The following is a 24,641-nucleotide window of genomic DNA, read 5'->3' as shown; positions in this document are numbered from 1 at the left end:
ATTAGTAAACAAAATGATTGGCAAAGATTAAAAAAAAATGAAAGCGAAAAAGCGATGAAAAAAGCCTAACATTCAAGGAAAGTTGTAAAAAAGCGGAAATGAGACGATTACAATCACAATTGAATTGAAACACTTCTCACTTTGTTTGACAAATATCCAGCCATCATCAAGTGAAATTTCAGTTTTATTCATTTTATGAATGCAATCGATCATTTGCTTGCGAATTCGAAGCCGACACGAGATATGGTGTGTATGTATATTATGGTCACTCGAAATTTACGGCCAAGAAATGCAATTGAATAATGACAAAATGAGCGTTTCAATTCACAGTTACCATATGTGGGATCAAAGAGAGAGAAAAAAAAATGGTTTTTGGTATGGGTGTATGTTTGTGGAAGATGGAATTTGAGAATGAATTGCTGCACTGCAATTTGCAATTGTGAATTTTTGGTTTTGAAAACTAGAAAATAAAACGACTTTTCGTTTCTATAGACAATTTCTACCTTTCCGCTTCAGAACTAGTTGGTGGTTGTGTTTGTGGGGCCACTGTTGTTGTATCGAATTCCATGTCATACTGTGTGGTTATCGATTCGATGGTTGTGGTTGGCGTTAGGGTGGCAGTTGGTTGTGTTGTAGTTGTTGTTGTTGTTTTTGGCTCAGTGAATTGACTTGGCTTCGATGTAAACGCTTCGGGGAGTGTGAATAATTCCGGCCGAATTGGTGCGCGTATTGTCGACGACAATATAAACCGATCGGTTACAAAGTCTAAATCAAATTCATTTTGATCGATTTGTTCATCCCTATACAGATTGGAGTCAGTGGACATTTGGTATGGACTTTTGATTAGTGATCATGTTCTCTTGTTCTAACGGGCTTCAGCAAAGCTCGAAATTTAAATTTTAATGTAAATATTTTCCAAAAAAAAAAATGAAGAATTTTTCTAAATCTAATTTTTCTAAATAAGTTCAACAATGAATTCTCGTTGCAAAAGAGTGTTTGTGCCCATTGATGAATCGCTTCGAAATGGAATTGGTTTTTTTCTTGCTAATTTAATATTTACCCAACAAAAAATAACAACGACCTATTTATGAAAGACAACTTTTTTTCAAACGAAAAACTCTACACTGCAAATCTCTAAATTCGATGTGGTTTGATGATCTAATTGAACCATTTACGTACATATGTATAAAAAAACAAATCAACTATCAACATATGATTAATATCAGGATTAATCACAAACAAATAACAATTAATCTCAACAAATTTTTAAAATGATAAAACAATTTTTGTTGCTTTTGTTGTTGGTGGTGTGTTTGTTTTTTTTTCTGATTTACGCAACAAACATATTAATACACATTACAATTATATATAAAAAAAATAGACATTTAATGCTCATATCGCAATAACAAAAAAAAAAATTCTTATCAGAAGGACACAAAAATTTATGAGCAATTTACGAATTTTTAGTTGAATTAATGCAAAAAAAGGAACGAGATAGGGAATATACATTATGAAACAAAACTTACCGAATTTGCGTCTTTGTCGGTTGATCGTATTCATTATCGGCTTCAAGCTACGCGAACGAAAAATGAGATGGAAATACAGAAAATGAGAAATAATAATTGGAGAAAGACGATAAAACTCTTTAAATAACTGAATCAAATATTTAAATTTCTCTTTATATTAAATGAGATAAAGTCGATTGTTTATGTATTCAAAGAGAGTGTTTTTTAAAATTAATTCTTCTCAAGATAAAGTGATTCTGTCTGTTGATATTTCTTGGAGCCAATTAAAAATGTGTATTTTTTTTTCTCAGTAGAAAAATTATATACCTGTGCTACAAGAGCCTCATCATATTCGGGATTGTATGCTTCGTGTGTTGGTGCTTGCTCATAATTTGGTTTCGATTGTCCGATGTACGTTTGTTGCGGTGCAATAATTTTCGTCGATGTTGGTTGTGTTTGAGTGGTTAACGTTGTGCTTGGTCGATATGTGGTTTGCACGTATTTCGGTTGCGATGGATTCCGGTTATTATTGTATTGTGATGGGTAATCTAAATTTCACACGCAAAAATCGAACCGAAAATAAAAGCAATGAAAAACGAAAGAGAAAAAGAAAGAAAATGAAAATACAACCGGCAATAACAACGAAAAGGAAAAAACGAATAGCCGATGAAAATCAAAGTGCAAGTTCGACAAGTCAATCGAATGAGTCGAGTGATTGAGTTCATCGAACCACTTACCATCTCTGTAGAGATCGCCGGTGTCTTCGGCTTCATCATCATACACGGAGAAATACGAATTATATTGCGTTGGGTTATTGTACTCTTGATTGCTTGTTGCATTGTAATAGTTTCGATTGCTTTCTGGAGCCGGTGGTAATTGTGAAGATGATTCAACTCTGTTGTCGGAACGGAACATGTGAAAATACGAAACGAAAGTAAGTATAAAAAAAAGAACCAAAATAACAAATAACGGCAAATCAAAAACGATCAGAAAACGATTAAATGGTGGGAAATGAAGAAGCATGAATTGGGTTTCTTTTCTCTTTATATTCACGTGTTCTATTTTTGAATGTCATGTAAGTAGTCCCATTTTGTAAGTGTATATATTGTCAGTGTTAGTCGCGATGGTAATGAAAATGGTTTGTTTGGCATGAAATTGGAGAGATGGTGAGTGTATGATGGTTACGTAATGTATGTTTGTTATGATTTTTTTTATTGTTATTAAATTGATGGTAATGGGTTTGGTAATGAACGCTTAATTAGATTTGTATGTGTGTGTGGTTGGTTTTTTTATGCGTAGATACCTGTTTGGTAGGCGTTCGTCAAGTTCCCATAAGTTCTTTTTCAGTGCATTTGTGCGTTGTGCTTTTTGCGCTTTGTTTGCTTGTTTCCAGCGATTTGAATTTGTATTAGTCGATTGCGATTGTGATTGTGATTGCGAATGTGGTTGTTGTTGTCCTTTGGCCGTATTGAAATTGTTATGTTTGGCACGGATCGTGAATGTCTTTGTCTTGGGTGTGCTTGTTGTAGTCAACGTCGTTGTTGTTGTCGACGGTGATGTTTCACTTGTATATTGTGTCGTATGTTTTGACGATGTGCTCGATGTTTTCGATGTGGTTTTAATGTGCATTTTTGGCGCTTTTGATGGTTTCACTGATAAATTGGTCGTTTTACTTCGCGTACGCGATGTATACGGTCGTAATGTTGATTGATTTAAATAACGTGGAATATCCGTTTGATGATGATGATGATGCTGATCGTGTTGTCGTGCACCTTGGAAATTGTCTGCGGGCAATTTGATGATTGCCGGTATCGGTGATGTTGTTTCGGCGTCGTTCTTTGGATAATGCAATCGATCGAAGGTTGTTGTGCTGTGCTTTTTCGCCGTTGTCGATGCCAATGTTGTTAGTGGTTTTTGTGTTACAATCGTAAGTGCTTTGGCGGTGGTTAAATATGGACGAGGTGCTGCTGTTTCTGACATCGGCATGAACTTTGACACATTTTGTGGTGGCATTTTTATGTCACTCGTATCATCATCTTCTTCGTATTCATAATACTCTTCTTCGAGTTTTGGATCTTTTGATTTATACGTTGTTTCGTATTGTGGTGTGCTTATAATGTGTGGCACTGAAAAACTATTAATATAATTCGTTTTCACTGGTTTCGTTGTGTATTCAACGGCCAACGGTGTTGAATGCTTTACCGTTGTGGTTGTTGCAAAGGATTCTTTTTGTTTATGTACGGTTGTCGGTTCATCGTCATCAACATCGTAATAATAATCGTCTGGGCTTGGTGTGGTCGTTTGAATTTTCTTTGATAATGGTTTATTTTGCGGTCGAATTAAAACGGTATCCGATGATTGAACTGGCCGAGCGATTGCATTGTATTTTGGTGTCGGTTTTGGTTTATGTTGCGATTCACGGATATCGTATACAAATTTATTGAAATCAAAATTAACACCAACTTGTGGTCCAATTATTGGTGGTCGCTTTTTGGCCCCAATCAAAACAGCCGTTTCGTAATTCTTTTGCGGTTGTAGATTGTAATTTTTATTTGATGATTCATAGTTTTTGGTGGGATCTTGTGCTTGCTGTAGTTTAATTGCTGGCCGCGGAAATTTCTCAACATTTGGATCCTTAACCGTTTGCGTAATATAAAATCCTTTGGACTTTTCGGCTGATCGATTATCATCGGTGGTCACTTCATACGTATAGAGTGGTTTCGGTGATTTTTGTTGAAAATTTGAAAATGCCAATTCATTGTTGAACAATGGTTTTTGCGTTGTAACAATTGATGTTGCGATCGTTGGTCTTTGTGAAATCAATGGATTGTAATATGGTGAAATGTCCGTATTTTCCTGTACATTGTAAAGATTACCGCTATTGTAAATGTTATTATTGTTTTGATTGTTCTCATGCACAGCGGCCTGTTCACGGTAGACGGGTCGATGTGTGTAATCATTGTATTTCTCGGTGTTTGGTGGCCGTATTTTTGATTTTTTATTGTTATTATTATTATTGTTGTTATTATTGTGATTGATGGCTGTGTATGCAGTGGGATTATTATTGAGAAACCCTCCAACGGTGCTAATATGCACATAATGAGTTTTTGGTGTTGAAGCACTTAAGATTTTTGTCGGTTTGTCTAAATAGTAAATTGGCGGTTTCGGTTGTTGTGGAACCGATTTCGGAACTTGTTGAATCGATTGCTGTTGTGATTGATGACGATTAAATTCTTGTTTAACTTGAACACCATTTCCCATGTGATAATAGGAAAAGTTCTCCGGTAAACTGTCCACATCGCCGGCAATCGACGATGAACTTGAAATTGCGCCCGAATTTTGTAGTTTTGGTATCACCGGTTTTGGTTCACCATTATTCGATACAACTGGATAAAATGGTGCTTGCGACACAAGTTTTGATGGTTTAAAATGCGTTTGAGCATCGCCAACATTGAATGTCGTATGAAGTGTATACGGTTTTGGTGAATTGAATTCGGTAGTGACGGCATTTGGTGCGGAAGTTTTAAAATTTCCATACGGATTACCGTACGGATTGTACTCAGTTTGTTTGAACGATGGCAATTGATAAAATGTATTTTCATTTTTGTAAAAGTCATTAGCCCGTGATGCGCTACCCGGTGGCGTTAGAAATGAATTATAGTTAACACTGCTTAGTTCTGTATCTCTTTGGAAATGGCCGGCATGTTGTTGAGCGCGTGAGGTAGAATGCAATCGCGGATCATTTTGTATATTAAAAGTGTCCGCAAATTGCCATGGTGCCAATGGTGGTGGCGGCGGTCGTAATTGTCGTACCGTTCTTTTGCCAAACTCCACAATTTCACTGTCGTCATTGCCGTTTTCATCATATTTTTTGTTGTCACTTGATTCATTACCATCATTTGACGTTGCCTGATCGTCATCGTGTCGTCGATTTTGTGGTGTCGTTGTCGTTGTTGTCGAAGCTGTGTCAGCGCTAACGTCACGTTTTTTGCGGTCTGAATGATTTGGCGTGTGTGTTTCAATTTTATTGTCAGTTATGTCAATAGAAACAACGTCCGGTATGTCACTACGCATGAGCAATGTAAGTTATTATTTTTTTATTGTTTAATTTGTTGTTGTTGGTGGTGTTTCAAATTTATAAAAAAAAAATTACGAGATATGTCAATGTAATATGATTCTCTCATGGCATAATGAATTTTTATTTTTTTTATTGCGTTCGTGTGTGTATGCGTGTGAGAGATTAAAAGATAAAATTCATTGCAAACACAAGCAAACAAACAAGAAAGAAAGAATGAAAAAAGCAAAATATTCCCGACTTACCTGTGTTGATTGATTTGCGACCCGAATGAAAATGATCCGACTTTACCGTGGCTGGGCAATGCATTAACATGTTGCGTGATTAAACCGTCTCGATCGCGTTGAACCTGGCCAACGGTGTTCGGCTGTCCACGATACACTCTCTGTTGGCGATCAGATTCTTCTTCCTCGATCGGTGGTAATGTGTCGTGAGCTTCGTACAACTGTGTGTACATAAAAGTAGTGATATAAATTAATCATTGCATCAAAAAATAAGAAGGTGAAAAACATGAAATCAACCATTTCCTTACCTTGGCGATATCAATGTTGTCCAATGGTTTTGGTTGTCCTCGTGATGTGATGACTGGATTTGGTTGAACGACACGCAATTCGGGCGGTGGTGGTAATGTATTTGAAATTGGTGAATATGTTTGCGGTGTAACTGGGGCCACCGATGATTGTCGCACTGGTATTGAATCCGGAAACCGTTCGGTTTGCGGTGTTGATGATACCGATGAAAATCGGAATTTATTTGGCACTACTTGATAAGCGTCATGCTGTTGCTGTTGCTGATGTTGTTGTTGTCGCCCATTCAAATCACGGCCAGAACCATTTGGCGACACATTTTCATCGGATGATGGTTGTTCGCATCCCACATTTCTTGGCCAATCGCACGTTTGCAATTCATGACTATACATCAATCCGCCCGTACAGCTCTCTAATAATGCACCGCCAAATACGCACACATAATATTGTGAACAATCGGACGGATGTGGATAATAACCAAACTCTTCGGGACACTCAAATGCGTCGGACGTTGCTGACCCTTTTGGATTAACGCCCAACGATCGTGCTATTGTCGACGGTCGTCTCGATTGTGCATACGCTGTTAGATGCTCTGAAAATAGAAAAAAAAATTGTAAACTTGATGTTAGTCAAGATGGTTAAACAAAGTCAAATGATTTGAAATAAAACAGACGAGCATGTTTTAACATATATTCAACGCAATAAATTCACAATTCAAATTGAAATTTCTGTGTGAAGACGATGATGTTGTTTGCCATTGCACCTACTCAATTTATACACACATCTTGTTTTGCATCAATGATTCGTTATCATTATTCATGTTTGTTGTGCGCAAACAAACCCGTCGAACAACCATTCGTGTTATAATGTTGTCAATGCAATTGTCAGACATATGCACGAATTTGGTGTTTCATTCGGAGTTTAGCTTTTTTTACTCTTCCATCTCGTCGATATTGCGAAAGGATATACATCGATATATTGAAAACAAGAAATGCGCACATTGTAGGCGACATTTAAGCAGCGAAAAAAAAATTGAAGAATATTCGCAAATGTGTTTCGTTCATACATACACACACTGACAAAAAGTCAACATATATTGTATGGTGCCATCGCGCAGAAAGATTTATCGTGTGGTGTCGAAAAATGAAATAAAAACACAATCGATTGGATTTTGAATGCAATACATCGTCAAAAGCCACAATAACTCATTGCAACTCGCGCTTCGATTTCGATAGATTCCTTTTGTTGTTTTGCTCGAATGAATTTTCTCATCGCGCCGATTTTGACTAGAATATTTAGATAGAAAAGGTGTTTAAGACATTATATAGCATGTACATTTTCGGTTCATTTAATGTCTCATTACAAAACCATCGTTCGAAGCATCCACCTTGACTTGTCACATTGAGACGACATTTTGCCATAGGTTTTTTCTCACTCTCTCGAAAAAGCGTTCAAATTGATTGCTTTTTTTTCTTCTTCTTTTTTTCAATTGCCAAACAACAACAATGATGACACCCAATGAACAACATACAAACAAAGGAGAAGCGCTGCTTTGATCAAAATGCATTACTTCATGCATCAACTGATTAATGCATTGATAAAGAATATTCGGTTTTAAAAGCCCGAAAAACCGCAAATGCTTTTAAAAATCACACATACACAAGGTTCAATCCACATTAATAATAAAAAAAGTTCGGTTTCTTTTGGCTTGGAGACAGTTGACGGGTGTTGTTTTTTTCGGCTTCAAACACTTCAATATTGCATATATGTTGTGGCGGAAAAAAATTGGAATTTGTGAACTTTGAATTGTTGTTGTTTTTGTCGATTGTACTTGCCAGAGCTCGGTGTCACATGTTCTCTTCATTGAACCAAAACGTATAATGTGTACGAATAATTAGGTTCTGTGTCGCAATTGAAAAATTCGAATCACAACCGATTTAGAGGGAAAAAAATATCATTAGTGTTTCAATTATGCCGCTGGCTGTGTTCGCGTAAATGCTTAACCATGTATGTGTGTGTTATGTACGCGTTGAATTCGCGACTGATCACAAAACCAAGTGACAGTGGTGGTTTTTTTTTCTTCACTCGATCGGAGTCACTCTTCAGCATCTTTTCAATTTACTATATGGCCACATTTATAAATCGCTCTCTATCTTATGTTCTTTACAATGGCATTCAGTTTTGAATTTCGTGGTATAACGGTATGCTAATTACGCCTTAAAGGCACAAGTGATTTATATTTATTTATTTATTTTGTTGCGGTCGTTCTTCAGTTCGTTCATATATTTCAACTAGCGCAATAATCAAACACATCTCTCACTTGCAATTCGGCAAAAGAGCAAAAAACGAGAGATATTCATCGTAAATTGAAAACGATATAAATAAACAAGTAGGTTAGAAAACCATGTTGTGTTTATTTGTTTGTTTTCAATTGCGTGAAGGTCATCAGAGTTCGTTTATAACGTGCGCGGTCTCTTATTTGCTCACAAACGATAATATTGATATTGCATGAACAAAAAACCGAGCTCCTCGAAGATGAAGAGGAAAAAACACATCACAATTTGAATATAAAAATTTCGGAAATGCGGAGAGTGAATCGTTTGGCTTGAGATGCGAAGAAGTAACAAAAAATATGCACTTTCAACAATGATGAAAAAAAAATCTACATAAATGATATGCATGATTGAACACACTAAATATAACGAAAATGTGAAGGTAATTTGCAAACTTTTATGCAGTTTTATTGCAATGAAGAAAAAAAAACATACCGCAATAAATCTGAATGGTACAATCGATTCCTATCGAGTTTACAATTATTCATTTTTTATTATTATTAGTAATTAAGTCCCTTGAAGGCAACTCTTTTTTTTTCTGAAAGCGTAGGCATTTCCAACTCGAACACACTATAATAACAATGCTGCAGTTATGATTGATATAATACACAAATTTGTGGCAAATCAATTAATCGTTCCATAAACATTCAGTTTTTAATAATTCTTGTTTTATGTGCTCGGAAATAGATTCAGATTGAAATTGACTTTTCCTTGCTTTCAATTAGAAATAATTAGGCGCAAAATGCAAGGAACAAAAACTCGTTTGAAAGAGAAAAAAAAAACAATGCCCAAGTCATTGATTGTGCACGATCGTGCTCCGATTTATCGAGCGAAAATAATGCATTTGCAGAAAAATTAGTGCCATATTTAGCGTCGATTGTAGTTCATTAGTGTATTTTTTTCTTCTTCTCTCCCCCGTTCATAACAATTAATAGATAAATGTTATGAATTTAGCACGATTTATGATTATTATTTTATTTTTTCAGTCGGACCGCATTTATATTGCGCAGTTGATTGCAGTTCGGGAAAATTTCGAAGAACGTGCGAAATTGTCACGAATTTTGCGCAAAAACAATAGCAACAACAACGCAAAAGGTCTGTGTTAACGATTGTTGTTTTCGTCATCGTTGTCATTAGCCCCGAGCGAGATAGATATAGCATGAGAGTAACGAAAAAAATAAAATGAAAGGGTATTTGTTGTTGTATAAACAATGCAGACTGCAGAGTAGCGTTGAAATGACCTCCAAATTGAGTCAAAGAATAAGGTCACGCTTTTATTGATATCCATCATAATTCCATGTGTCAAAATGAGTTCCAACACAATATGTAGTCAAAAGTCTTTGGCCACGCGCGCTTGTTGGTCCTCGTTTGGATATTGTGCGGAGGAGAGAAAATTCCATACATGTATAAATGTTCATATCATTCTCTCTTTGTTTAGATACAATAGTTCGATTAAATGTCAATCATTGTACGATCAAATCAATCACAATCGAAATCGAGTATGTGAACTCAAATGCGATTGCGTATTCGAAATTGAAATTTATACACGTCATCTCATCATATTACCATTGAATAGGCTCGCTGGAAGTACAAGCAGAACGAAGAAATGAAATAATATGGCAAAAATCTGATTAATAATAATATGTTTTGATTCAAATTGAGCCAAAGCAATTATTATGGTGTGTTGAATTTTCACTGATCTTATTAATAAGCCGAGCGGAGTTTAAGTTTTTCTGAATGGTGTGCGGCGCGCAAGAGACTGAGAAATTGCGCGCGAAAGAAATGAAATCGGTTACCTTTTTTTATGCTGAAAAAAGGCAGCAATAACGTGATTGTTTCACCGACGATAATTCGAATAAACGACTCTCATTGAAATCACTTGAAATACTGAACCAGTTTAATTAAAGTCGAGCGCGCGATTATTATTTATATTTTTTTTTCGTGCGTTTTTCTACTTTCTTTTTTTATTCCGTAAATAAATGGAATTATTTTTTTATTTCTTCTGTTCATTTTTGCGCGCCAGCATTCTTTTGTATCCGATTAAATGATTATGCGAAATTGTGCAATCAATTTCTTTAGACTTGTCCAAATTCAAAGTGACGAGAGAAAGAAAGAGCAGATTGTTTTATAACTGGATCACTTTTGATTTCAATAAGTCATAAATGCATGATTTTATTTGTGCATAATAAAAAAATTATAAGGCGATTTCAAAGTATTCATTTCATTTGATTTTATGCGTTAATAATCTCCGATTTTATTCTGTTGCGCTAAAAGAAGGAAATTGTTACATTAATACCGTGCTTAAACTGATAAAACGAAATTATCGTTGGTGTATTAATATTGAACACATTTCGAAAAAAAGGCGTTTTAAATTGACGGGCGGCAGAGTTGAGGAAATCCAGAAAAATCATTTGAAATGGAAAGGATTTATTATATTTATCGAAACATGAACATACACCATTTTTTTTTGTTTTCGTTTTCATATTATTGGCTCAAACATTATTGGAGAACGTATTCACAGCAAATGTTTTATCTGCATAATTTTTCTCTAGTTTTTTTTTCTTCCATAAATTCGTGTGTTATTCCTTCCAAAGTTACGTAGGTGAATTAAATCGATGTGTGTGTGTGTTTTGTGCCAGCTTAAAGTAAAAGTACTTTATTGCTATGTAATATTCGTAAATGAATTTAAATCTCTCACGATACTCGCTTGTGCACACATTTCTTGAATGTGTCGATACTTTTTTTTTCGTACGTCGTCGTAGAAAAGATTTCGGGTCTGGATAGACGAAAAGAACGTGACAAATGAAAGCCTGAAAACCATGTCAGAAAAATATGTGCATATGACTACAACGCAACCAGTCAACCTTTTCGATACACACAAACAACGGATTCTTTTTTTTTGTTTTCTAAATAAATATTTTTCTGTATTTTTCCATAATTTTTCTTCTGATTACTGTTGTTGTTGTGGTTTTTTTTTCGTTAAAAATTTCTATTTCAGTCCAGCGGAATTTGAAACAAAAACAATGCACAAAGACATACAGAAAATTGGTTTTCTATTTTGTCGCGCGCATAATGTACTTAAATTCGTTAAATGTAAAATGTGCCGTGGGCGTTTTTAAATGCATTTGCTTAATAAAAAGCCTTTTGTTTTTGTACAATATGTTGACTTGTTTAACACACACCGAAAACACAAACAGAAAGAAATATTTCTTCCGCCGTGCGACAGATTGGTATGAGTGTGTTTATAAAAGGAAATGATTAGATAATTGCATTTTGGCTTTTTGCGATTTGACAAACCAAATTATTTGTTGTTGTTGGTTTTTTGGCGATATTTGCATCGCAAGATTCCAAATACGAAATAAAACAGAATCACGATTTTGAATTGACCTCGAGTTTTGATTTGAATGTGGGCCGTAATAAAGAAAAAAAATAAATAATTTCATGCGCAAACCGCAAACGGTGGCAACATGCACATTTAAATGGACAACAGCAAAAGCAAAGATTTCACTAAGTTTGGTAGCCGAAAATTGAAAGACGGCACGAGGGGCGACTATAATAATTGTTATATATATTTTTTTTTCGGAGACGAATACATGATAAGCCGTGCAACGTACACAATTGCCCATTATGTATTTTGATCACGATTGCAGAAGTCCGGTAGTAATACACATCACACAAATCTACGGTAAAAGTATATTAAATCGACATGAAACAGGTACGTGAATGAATGGATTATTACGATCTAAATCAAAAGTTAAAATATCAAACATTTCAACAACAAAAAAAAGCGAAAACAAAGAAGTAGAAACTCGCCGAAAAAAGCCACACATCACACAATCAAAAATGGAAACTAGCTGGAGTTAAGCACGCCGATCTGATAAAATGCGGTAATTTTATGCAATTGGCAATTTTGTTTAATGGATGACGTCGCTGCCACGAATGATGTGATTATGACAATGTATGCAACACGTGCATTTTCATTCGATCACGACTTTGTGATGCATTCGTATATATCTCGCGCACACACACACACATGATTCCACGAGAAGAGAATTACTTTTCGACAAAATAGAGATGACGACGATTTAATTTGATGTGAAAAGAGATCAAGCACAAAGTGTTTTTTTGCATCGAGATATGAAAACGATGTAATAACTTTGACATATACATGTCGGTTAAATTTGATAATTGAATAATTTTTGAAAGAGAGTTTTGCAGTGTGTTCATCTTTCGTTAATCTAATCGAAGGTGGGAAAAGGATCAACAATACAATTCTGTACTTTTACACTGAACTCGTGATGTGGTGGGCTTTTTTTTTCTTTCCACATTTCGGAAGTAATCAAAATGGCTTAACCATGCATGGCTGTTCAACAATAACCACATAAAGGCTCAATCTTTCTCATTGAAAACCGAGCAGATCGGTGGAAAGTTCAAAAAGAGTTTGTAATTATTTTCGCAAATGCTGCACATTTTCATTTCTCGGCCATGAAACTGACGATGTGCCAGTCATGATAACTACTTTCATTCGAACATTCATTTCAAATGTGACTCTTTCCGGTGTGTGTGTGTGTTTGCATCTGATAGATAGTTCTGTTTGCTATCGCCCATGTTAAGTAGCTATTGTATTGAAAGTAAAAGCTACAGACCGTTCTACTCATTAAACCGTTTCCATCGAGCGTGTGTGTACTTATAATGTGTTTGTTTCCATATTCGTTATATTTCACATTCATATGTGTGATTAATGGATGGTATCGATTCATTTCGCATTCAAATCATGCAACAATGCGCGCATATTGATCCAGAAAATAATGTAAGAGAAATGTTAAACGGTAGCCTTCAACACCATGTTGTGCGCTTTTTTTCTCGTTTTCATTTCGCATTTCTTTATTATTGTTTTGCATATTGTTCGACAGCGAATTTGAAAACCATAGTTACTGTATATTAAGCATCGTTAACCACAGGAAATTACGTACAAACAAACTTAATTTGGCTTGGTTTCAATACGCTTTTTTTGCGGCAGCACCATTGCGCGAACAAGTTTTTCATCTATTTGACAGAATCACACTCGAACATGTAATTAAATGTAAAGCAAAATTAAGATCGAAATAAACACTCGTCACATGTGTTGCTCTCAATCGGCATTTTTTTGCACTTTTCAAACGGTCGCACGACAACATATGTTTGTCTAATTGAATGAATCAATTCAAAATTAGTCGCATAAACTGACATTCGGTTCAGGGGCTTTTTTTTCTTCTTCTGCTAACTTAAGCGGTGTGACAGTAATAATGACGACAACAACAGCATCAAACTGTAACCCGAATCGAGACGTTTTACATTCATCACAAATCAACGCAATCATTTTGACATCAACTTCTTTGAATGAAAAAAAAGTAACTCATAACACACTCTCCACAATTGCCATTGTTTATTTTGCAAGATTCTTTGTTCAACATATACACACTTACAGCGTGTTTTGTAATCGAACTCATTCATTAATGAATCGATCACACATTCTTCGATCGAGCGCTTATTAATTCGTTTCAATAGGGCAACATATTTGAAATTCCATTTTCCCGATATAGAACATGTTGACATTCACTTTGTGTGAGCTGTTTCGTTCGCACCGATGTGGGGAGAGTTTCGTTGCAACGAGGCTAGAAAATTTATTAATAAATCACATAAAATTCGTTTCGTCTATGCAAATTTATTTTGCAATTGTTTTTTTGCCTATGATTTGCCGAATGTCCAAACGTTAAAAAAGTAAAAGAAGCTCTCGCCCAACTTTGATTGATGCAAAGATAAAATTTGACATTTTACGCTTTGGTTGATTCTTCAAATTGACACATGTAATGTCTGCCAATATTCGAATCAAAAGGATTGCTATAAATCGCCCAAATCGAATTTGTCAGTCAAAAAAATCTGACTTTCTGAAGCCTACACACGTCGTGTTCGATGGGGTTTCATCATGTTTTCAATCAAACAGTGGTTGGTCGTGTGATTCTTACATAAAAACATTTAGACGCGCAAACCGTGGCTAATATTCAAATCCGGGAATTTGTTTGGACACGATCGGTTGTTGGGTGTCCATGAATCAGTTGCTTTGACGCGATTGTTCAATAGAGATGTTGGCACAAAGACACATACACATCCATACAACAAATTATTGATTAATGACAAACAAATAAAGCGAAACGATGTTACAAAATTGAGTGCGGTATGTGCCGCGCGCGCTGGTTTTGAGTGAAAAAATTCAATTGCACACGAATATGGCGAAATGAGCCATCCATTATCTTAATCAAAATAAAAGTGTCGGCATAACTCTTAGCGCGCCTGGCATGTTTGGCAGTATTTATACGGAATTTTAATAAGCAATGTGTCAGTGGAGTGAAGGAGCGCACACACAAAAAATAGCATCGCAAAGATTGAATGATCATATTATGTGAGCGTTGAGTTCAAAGGTGTTGACTGAACAAAAGAGGGCAACAAAAACAAAAATGATCTACATTCAAGACGGAAAGACCGTTCGTTCATTAATCGACCCAATTCTGTGTTATATAAAACGTATGAAAACTGGACCAAAACATGCAATCGATTGCAGCGACAGCAGCAGCTGCCTATTCACCGTTTATTTTTCCATTAAAATCGAAAACGAAACAACAACAATATTGTCGTTAAATGGTATTGACTAATGAAAATTCATTGATTGGTTTCAGGCAATACATCGAAATAACCGATCGAAGAGAAAAAAGGACCCATAAAACTGGAACGCGAAAGAATTGACGCAATATCGCCAATATTTAAGGCAATCATAAAACTCGTAAAAAAGGAATCTAACATATCATTACTCGTGTGGCTTTTCTGCATTCAATCACAGAAGACAGACACATGCAATTGACTTTCACTAAAAAAACAACAACAGCTAGTGATTACAGTTATTATTTTAGTCAAAAGCTTCATGCACACACACATGAATCTGTTGACGTGATTTGCATGCCAAACATATACGAATTTATTGGAAATTTTTTCGGTTTTGGCAAATGAAAGAGACGGGCATTTTGTGGATTCATTGACAAAATATATATAACAATAGCAATTCCAATTTGGTAGCAACAAACGGAATGTCGCACTGTTTTCTGCATTCAAATTTTAGTGTGTGTTTTTTGTTTTGTTTTCGTGTGTGCTCCGATATGGTGGCCGAAATCTATGGCAATAAAAATAAAGCGCAGCCGAAAGAAACTGTAATATCGCGCAATGAGCGAGAGATAGATGTTGACACAACTAAATTCAGAGTAAATACATAATTGCATGGATTGTCATTTTCTATTGGAGTTTTGTCTTCAGACAAACACACACACGTAGAGTAAAACAAACAGGCCACGAAATTATATATGATTTGAGCACAACAAGCCGAAACCAAAATACACAACAATTTGTTAATTGAACGGTTTAGCCCCGTACACAGACACACACACACATAATGGACAACTTGTTGCTGAAAACAGCGGCTAATAATGTAACATTAACCGTTAAATATTTTGATTCTTTCGGTATTTTGTGGTATTTTGTTTTTTTTTTACCAGATCCAAATTGTATTGCTAAATGAAGTTTGTTTTGTGTGACAAGATTGTGTGCACTGGGTCGCCACGATTTTTGCATATTTTTGGCATAAATAAGCATGATGTTTGGTAGACAAAACAAACGGAACAAAAGCCCGGAGTGTGTTTTTCATCGTTTTTGGGCTTGGTCTTGCTCTCTCGATATGTAATGAATTGTATCACAAACCAAATAGCAGATCAAACCGTATTTTTTTCTCTGTTAAAATAGAACGATATCTCGCAAAACATTTATGAGTGGCGCGAGCGCGCAAACCAAATCGAATTCACTTTCCAAAATGCATTTGAAAATGGAATTGTGATTTGGCTTGTCATTGCGTTTATTATTATTATTGGACGAAATTCGTGCGCAATGCCAAATGAGAGATACAGATATACGTTTAATTTTGTGTGTGTGTTGTTTTTTTCTGGCTCTTTATATTTTGGAGTTGCAGCATGACAGCAGCAATAACAGTGACTGCAATAGGTCTATATAAACGATAATTGCATTCACGATTTGCCTGCCATACACTACTCGATTTTCGATCGACGACGACAACAACGACGACGGGCATTAAAATGATACAATAAAAAAAAAACAATATAAGCGAAAGAAAAACAAAATTTAAAGAAACTATTTTGTTGTTGTTGTTTAAACTCTCTTTCATAAAAAGTGGAATTCAATTGTGGAACTACAGATCCATAACGGTATGTCAAATATGCACAATATATATATTATGCAATCGATGTTTGTGTATGTGCCACACACAATTAAAAACAGTGCAGAGCCAGCATTCACATTCACAAATTTGACTACTGCATATCAATAATATATATGATATTATGTAATGCCCATTTATAATCCAAAATCGTGAACAATGCAAAAATCTGTATCAGTGTCGTTGGCGCGAGCTCGATCGCGAGTGCATAATTTCCATCACTTAATGGAGTCCACACTGAAATGGATATGCACTGAAATGTGATCGAATTGCCTCGTTTCCGAATTGCATTATCACAGAATGACACAGTGACAAAGAGGGAAAATAGCAACAGAGACTTGTGATAGAGATAGACGGAAATAGATATTGACAATAGATAGAGTAAAAGAGAGAGAGAGAGAGAGAGAGCCAAATAGATAAAGAAAAAGAAGAAGAAAGAGAAAGATCGTTCTTGCCTCCATTCATTTCGAGAATATTGCGGAAGAAATGTTGCTGCTTGCCGATCAATTTGTACAAAAATGGATGTGATAAATACGCGGTCGCATTTCGAATCTCGATCGATTGGAGACAAAAAACCAATCGAACAGGTACACACACACAGATATATAATTTAATTATTGGGAAATTCGCCAATCAACCTGTTAAAGGTGCATTTCATTTTGGACTTATTGTAATGTTCGAATTTCGCGAATATCAGATACATGTATGTGATAAATAATCAAACATACACATGCATTCGATCCTCTACCGTACGCCATTTCGAAACTGAACCATGTGTCTGCATTATCACATCAAGTTGAATGCGACAGGCAAATAAAAATTACTGCAATAGTACACGCTTCATTCAAAATTGTCTAATCAATCGGTGCGGTAGCAATTTAGTTACGATAAATTTATTGGCGACCACTTTTTCTCAGCCAATGCGAACTGTGTGCTAAAACAAATGGCAATAAGAATTGAGAGCAACAACCAAAAAGACATGATATCAAATCAATAACGTAATTGATAAAAATTCGTACACAAACAAGACACCGACAGCAAAAAGCACATAAAACTAAATGCGTCAACCATTAAAAGTTGAATTGTGTGATAGGCGCACTGAGCACAGACACACATGCCGTACAACCGCACACCATTTGACTATGCAACACATGTGCCATAATGAAGCCATTTCGTGACTTAGAAACTAATTATGTTCGAAAACAAACCGAAAAAAGTGAAAGCAAATGATATTACGATCTCCGTGTGGGTTTCGATTATATTTTTTTCATTCGCTTCAAGTATAGCGTGCGTTTGTCGTATATACTTCTCTTTCTTGTCTTTGGCCAAGCGTCTACCGTACCGATTTGACGATAATTATAGATTTTAGATGACAATTTTATAGGTTGCATGAGGTAAAAAAAAATTATTTCGCTCACTGACTCACTTCGGCGAAGGAATCATGTATACCACCAAAAACCGCTTAAAAACTGTATCAGTGTGTTAAGCGGTTAGCATGGTTGTGCATTCCGATGCGCCCAGCGAACGTAATTTTTTTCTCTCTTCACATCTATTCAGCGAATTTTGTGAGCGAAACAGAAAATAAACTTTGAATAATTTGTATTTAATTAATCGTTGACGGTAATAAATCTTCATGTAAACGACATGCAAAATTATTCCGATTCTCTTCCTTCTTCTCGATATACGAGCACAACAGCAAAACAAATATGCAAAAGGTACAAATTCCATTGGCAGAACATACATGGTTGTCATGTTCCTTTTTTTCTCATTCAGTGTGTAGTGATTTACATTTTGTAATCAGTTTGCGTCAAAAAAAGCGCCCCGGAAAAAGTGACTCTAAAATAGACCTTTTAACAAAACAGAAGAAAAAGTGCAATACAATAACAGAAAGATAATAATGGAATCAGTGCATACATGCAACGCCAACATCAAACCAATATGCTCAAATTCGCACATATTATGTAAAAACACTTCGAACGGTTTTTCTTTCTTTTATTTCATTTCGTTGAAGCCCGTTTGTTTGTTTGTTCATTCATTTTGTACCTTTGTGCCAGAAGAAAGAGAACTGACACTCTCGCGGCAAAGAATTTTTTTTTTCACTCCACACAATTTCCATTCCAGTTATGTGGATGTCTATAGAATACCATAAATGCATTATGCACAAGAGTTGAGTTACTGCTTTTTTGTTTGTTGAAGCACTGAACAAGAAAGAAATAAAAAAAAGCGGCGACGTCAAGAGAAAATGTATACATCGAAATGTACAATGGAAAATGTATGAGAAAATAAGAGCAAAGAGTCATATTCTACTACGCAGAGTGCGAGCAGGTATTGTATATATAAATTTTAATGTATGCAATCCATTTTTGCAGTGTTTTTCAACTGCACGTGGTTGTGAGACTGTGTTCAGCTGTCGGACTGCTCTCTTGCCACAGTAGCTTTTTTTCCACCTCATATTTTCCTATATTTAATTCTTTTTAACTCTCGTTCATAAATTAAAACATTATTATTTATTAATGTTTTGGTTATTTAATCCATGTTACTGTGAAATAAAGTACCCGATTTTATGTAGCCAAAATAGATCACTTGTAATGATTTCGTTTTTTTTTCTCGGTCGGGTAGGGCGAGATTTTGTGATTTTTTTTTTCGTACACTTTGGGTTGCGAAAATAGTCATGCATCATTTTTCTTGGTGGCATTGTGGTGGTGCAACTCTATCTGAGAACTGACACTGTTTTTTGGTTACGCACAAACGAAATATAAGACGTTGATTTGATGTTAATTACAGTCGATCGAATGAGTGAAGTCAGATGTGTATGAAATGAACAACAATTTAGAGTCACGTTGAGTGTGAGCCGTCTTTTCAACGCGCACACGCTCATTGACAACAGCGCACTCTCCTCAGTATGTTTGTGTGCGCATTCACACACACGAGCAAACACTAACCGGAGAGATAATAATGCCAACGACGTTGACCTTGGTCAGTATTCAGTTGTTTACGCTTATTGCGACAAACCGTGCGCATATCCACTACATCAATTATTATCAGCACATGGGCGCGACCGCGCGAATGAAAAAAAAGTGAGAGTTGTTATTCCTGTTACACATTTTAATATACATATATATATTTTATCTCGAGCGAATTGAGTTAACTTTGAGCGATTTTTTTTCCATTCAATATCACAATTTAATGTACGCTCTCATTCTGTCTTTTTCGCCAGCATTGAAAGTACACCAAAATCAGGATATTTTATCTCGATAATAAATAATAATTTTCGTTGTGTATACCTTGTCACAGTGAGCTCAAGTCTTAATGACAAAATTGATAATCATGGAAATAAGTACGAAGCAAAAGAGTAAACGAGCAAAAAAGTAAAAAAAAGAGGGGGTAGAGAGTAAGATAATTTGGTAGTTCGTAGCTTGTAATTACCGTGAAATTGCCTACGATCTTTTCGATGTTTAGTGCTTTAATTTCAATATTTCGTTCTCACAGCGCGCTGCGCTTTGTTGTTGTTTGTTTTCGAACATTCCATTTTATCAATGAGCCATTGGCCATGTCATGTGTGTGAAAGAAAAATGATTGCCGTTTGTTTCTTATCTGATTTAATTTGATTTATTTTTTTCGAAATTTTACCAAAAAATTATATAAAAATTTGGTTGACTTTGAACCATGGTTCATATTTCTACGTATTCGAGTTCAACGTTTTTTCTACAATGTTTGTTTTTATCTTTGTTTTTCCATACATTTGCATTTATGAATCATTGTGTTGTGTGTTTTTTTTTCGTTTCTATCGTTGATTTTGTTTTGTTTTGCCATCGTCCTTTCTTCTTCCAAATGCATATATTTACACCGATTAATTTGTAGCGTTATATGTAAATGAGCTTTTTTCTTTCTTTTTTTTCTGCATTTCTATTGCATATAAATCATTTGTTCACGTTTTTTTTCTCTCGGCATGACCTTGACACTTAACATCGAGAATTATAAATAAATTAGTGTTTGAGAGAATTGCTGTTTGAAAGAAAATGGCTGTAAAACGATTACACAATTTCTTAAGATGCACCCGCAGCACTAATCTAACCGCAAGAAATACCGAAGACAGAAAAATCGCACAGAAAAAAAGGAGTATGAATGACAAAATGACATCTGTAATTGAATTGCGTCAAGAGGTTAAGTGAAAACGACGACATTTATTAATTAATGACGACTTAAAATGGTTATAGGCATATTGATGAGGATCATTTTACGGGTTTCGATTTTGTAATCGCTTTACGGAAAACGACGTTGTCACCGCACAAAAAAAAAATTATGAGTAAAGAACTGAAGAGATGCATAAAAATGATGGTCGTTTCATAATTCATAATAAAGTTACCTTATTGGTCGTCTCATCGTCATCGGCATATTGTCATGTTTGGAATGCGCGTTAGTTTCATTGGCGCGATGACGAATGTTGTTTGTTTTTAAAGTAAGTACAATGACATTAGCACGCGACGCGCGATGACGATGAACTTGATGGAAGTGTCGAAATTGATATATTTCCCGTTGTTATTTTGATTATTCGTTGGTACATGTACCGCCTGATGTTTTACATTTTTCGCTCAATTAAGTGAAAACAAAATTTTCGCCGATCCGGCAGAAGAAAATGGCAGTCACACCAAAACCGTCCATAGAAGATTGATATCAACGTCGGCTTATCGCAAACGTACCGCAAATACGTCATGTTGAGAGTGATTTCAGCACAATTACCAAGCGCACCATGTCACACACACACACACACATGTGTCGAGAGAGAGATTCAACGCTCGAAATCCCATGGCAATTGTTTGGATAAACATCAAATGCCGAGAATAACAATACCACAACGCGACAATCGCGCAAACGGAGCAAACAAACAATTTTATTATATTCACATAGATTCCAATCTAAATTGGTGATTGATATTCGCGGTTGTTTGTTTGCCGTGTATCATTGTCAACTTTGTTAAATGCTAAACATTTCGTGAGTTGTGCGGGCGCGCGCACACACAAGAGTTAGTGAAGTGAAAGAAACAACTTGTCATCCGGAGAGACAGAAAGCACATTGACTCTTTGTTGGTGTTTTTTTTTTTTTTTTTTTGTCAACGAGCTTGCACTCGGTATTTGCCTTTTTTGCGCTTTTTCATGGATGATACCAATCTATCGATCGAATCGGCTGAGAGAGTGATCACGGTTATCTTGTTATAAAATCGTCATTAGACTCGGCTCGTTAATGCTATTTCTCTGGCGCTGTCTCCTGCACTCGATCGCTGTTCCTCTTGATTTAGATGGAATCTCTCGAGAGACAAATGGAACATGTTATGATGGTTTTATGCACTCAACCAACAAATAAATCAAAACCGCGCCGTCATTTTAAAGTCAAATGGACAATGCACTTGAAGCACACTCTTGATTATTGGAAGACATAAAACGAGATATTTTGTTGTTGTAGTTGTTTCGCAATGGAATCATCAATTTTTCATTGCTTGCAGCACATTGTCACATCCACCTCATGTGATCCGATCAAAATCAGAGATTAGAGTCTATATGGCCAATAACACTCAATTCAGCTAAAGCGCTTTGCATTCGCAAATTTCACTTTGTGCACACGAAAAATGAACAGAGAGAGAGAAAGAGATAGTGAGAGAAAACAAAACGATTCGTTGCAACGATGAAAATGTAAATGCGCCAAAACGATTTGGACAACCAAATCGGTGACAGCGACGGCAAATTGAGAGAGTCAATTGTGTGAATCGCGCGCACCCGACTCGGTGCAATAAATGTTCATGATCACGGCTATTATTCACTTTCAATAATCATAATCTATATGCGTGTGATGCATTTCGCAAAACGAATTGAACATATATGCACATATAGATTGCAATTGCATTGAATTTGAAAAAAAAAAAAAAACACCGAAGAGAAATAACCATCAAACTGAAGAAAAACAACAAGTATGCCAATCACATGGCGCATTGCAATATATGTGGCATGCAAGCAAGCACACTGTGAGCACAGTTGTAATCATTATCATGATTAAATTTGTTGTGTGCTGTTTTTCGATTTGCTAAAAACCCGTTGAACTGGTTGCGCATTGATTCTCACCGGCGCTGTTTTCGTTTGTTTGACTCGCTTTTTAATTTGTTTCAGTTCATTGTGGAAATAGAAAATCGTAGCCCGTCATCATCGCCGTCGTCGTCGTCGCGGTGCCTTTTTTGCAGTCAAAATTTCGCCTTTTCTTCCATGGGGTTAATCAAAATAGCTATTCTTTCATTTTCGTACAAAAATAAGTTTCAATAGCAAAAAATAGAAAAAATAGAAAGTGTCAGTTGCACGCAACAAATGAATATACATTGATTATAATCAATGTTTCATGCAAAAATTGACTAACTTTTAGGATATTCGCCGTGAAGTTGGCTCTTCTGTCAATGCAAAACAGAAAATACTAGTGAAATGTCATATACGACAAGACAACAATAGCAGAAAATACCAATAATAGGAAGCATCAGAGGCAATAAATGTATAATAGGGAACATTAAAATTAGTGATTAACCCCATGTCTTCTTCGGTCTTTGTATTTGTTTTATTTTTTTTCTGGTTTTACGCGTTGGCTTCTGTTTGCATTTTTCGCGCACACCATTTAATCACCTATGCGCTTATCGATCTTGATCCACAACAGATGCAAATCATGAATGGAGGCATTTTTCACTTTAATCATTCCACACACCATGAGGCAGTTCATTCGCTTCATTGCGATTGTTTTCAAACAACTTTTAAACAATTTATCCGTTTTTTGTGTTGCTTTCAAACCATAGAAAAATCGCAGTAGCAATCGTTTTATCTATTTCAGTTTATTGTTTATTTTATAGGCAAATTAAGTGATTCTTTTGTTTAACGAAACAATTTTATTTGCTTTTTCTGCAAAGAGAAATATCGAAAATTGTTGTCCAATGCCAAACATCGTCTCATAGAAATGAACGACGACTGGAATTATGCAAAGAAAAAAATTACAAAGAAAACATTATTCGATATAAAAGCGCTTTCATTTTCTTTCTATCCGTCATTCCATTGAAACAGCCACTTGATTTCCAAATGACACATACGAGCAAACAACTGACCGAAGTTGTTCAAGAAGAGAAAAAACGTTTTAAAAGAGAGAGAAAAAAACCTCTGGCAAAGTCTCGACCACGCTCATAACTTGTGAAATATGCTGATTTTTATCTAATTTGCGCTACTGTAAATGAACTCGGTTTTTTTGAAAATCTGCCAACCGAATGACAGTCTGTTTTTTTTCGAAGAATTTTTTTTTTTCCATACTCAAACGACATTTATATGGTGTGTTGCGTTTGGCATGAGAAATTTATTTAACGGTGTGAAGTTTTAATTGAAATGTGATGATATCGATCTTCTAACTTTTCTATCGCATCATCGTCATCGTTGCAATCATGTCTAATGAGGTGTAAAATGTGGCGACACCGGCAACGAAGAAAAAACCTTCATTAAAATGTATGATACAGGGAAAAAAATGACGCGGTGAGAGATATAGATGAGATTTCATAATGAACATGGTTGAAATAAAAGGCTTCATTTATCAGCATTCAGTGCACAAGTGTTTGTTGAAAAAATAAATGCTCCAAATAATAGAAGCCAAAAAAAGCGGGAGGGAAAAAACCCATTCGTAACAACATTAAAAAACAAACAAATCATCCAAATTAGAGGAGCCGAGCGAGTAAAAATAACAAAATGTACGTAAACAAAATGACAAGTTAACTAAGTACACACTAACCACCATAATTGTGTGCACTTGAGCACGAAACGTAGCGTTTTATGTGCGAAATCAAAGCCACCTGAATCGATATTGACCGAAATAAATATATATCGA

At 35.6% G+C, this 24,641-nt stretch overlaps 1 protein-coding gene across 4 annotated transcripts in view; it reads right to left on the bottom strand.

The window, feature by feature from the left end:
- The window catches only part of LOC116343441 (serine-rich adhesin for platelets), a 70,138-nt gene that overhangs the window by 10,021 nt on the left and 35,476 nt on the right, over positions 1–24,641 (bottom strand). For 3 of the 4 annotated variants that reach the window (XM_031771487.1, XM_031771490.1, XM_031771488.1), the window contains exons 3-9: positions 6,113–6,699; positions 5,826–6,025; positions 2,809–5,571; positions 2,243–2,400; positions 1,833–2,053; positions 1,527–1,573; positions 504–800 (exon numbers count right to left, since the gene is read on the bottom strand). In XM_031771487.1, coding sequence (XP_031627347.1) covers positions 504–800; positions 1,527–1,573; positions 1,833–2,053; positions 2,243–2,400; positions 2,809–5,571; positions 5,826–6,025; positions 6,113–6,699 — 4,273 coding nt within the window. The remainder of the gene's footprint in view (positions 1–503; positions 801–1,526; positions 1,574–1,832; positions 2,054–2,242; positions 2,401–2,808; positions 5,572–5,825; positions 6,026–6,112; positions 6,700–24,641) is intronic. The other variant, XM_031771489.1, reaches the window with a different exon arrangement.

Source organism: Contarinia nasturtii, unplaced genomic scaffold (genome assembly GCF_009176525.2).
Source record: "Contarinia nasturtii isolate CC-2019 unplaced genomic scaffold, AAFC_CNas_1.1 Cnas_scaffold_993, whole genome shotgun sequence".
Classification (NCBI taxonomy): domain Eukaryota; kingdom Metazoa; phylum Arthropoda; class Insecta; order Diptera; family Cecidomyiidae; genus Contarinia; species Contarinia nasturtii.
This window is presented reverse-complemented; position numbering and strand designations above follow the sequence as displayed.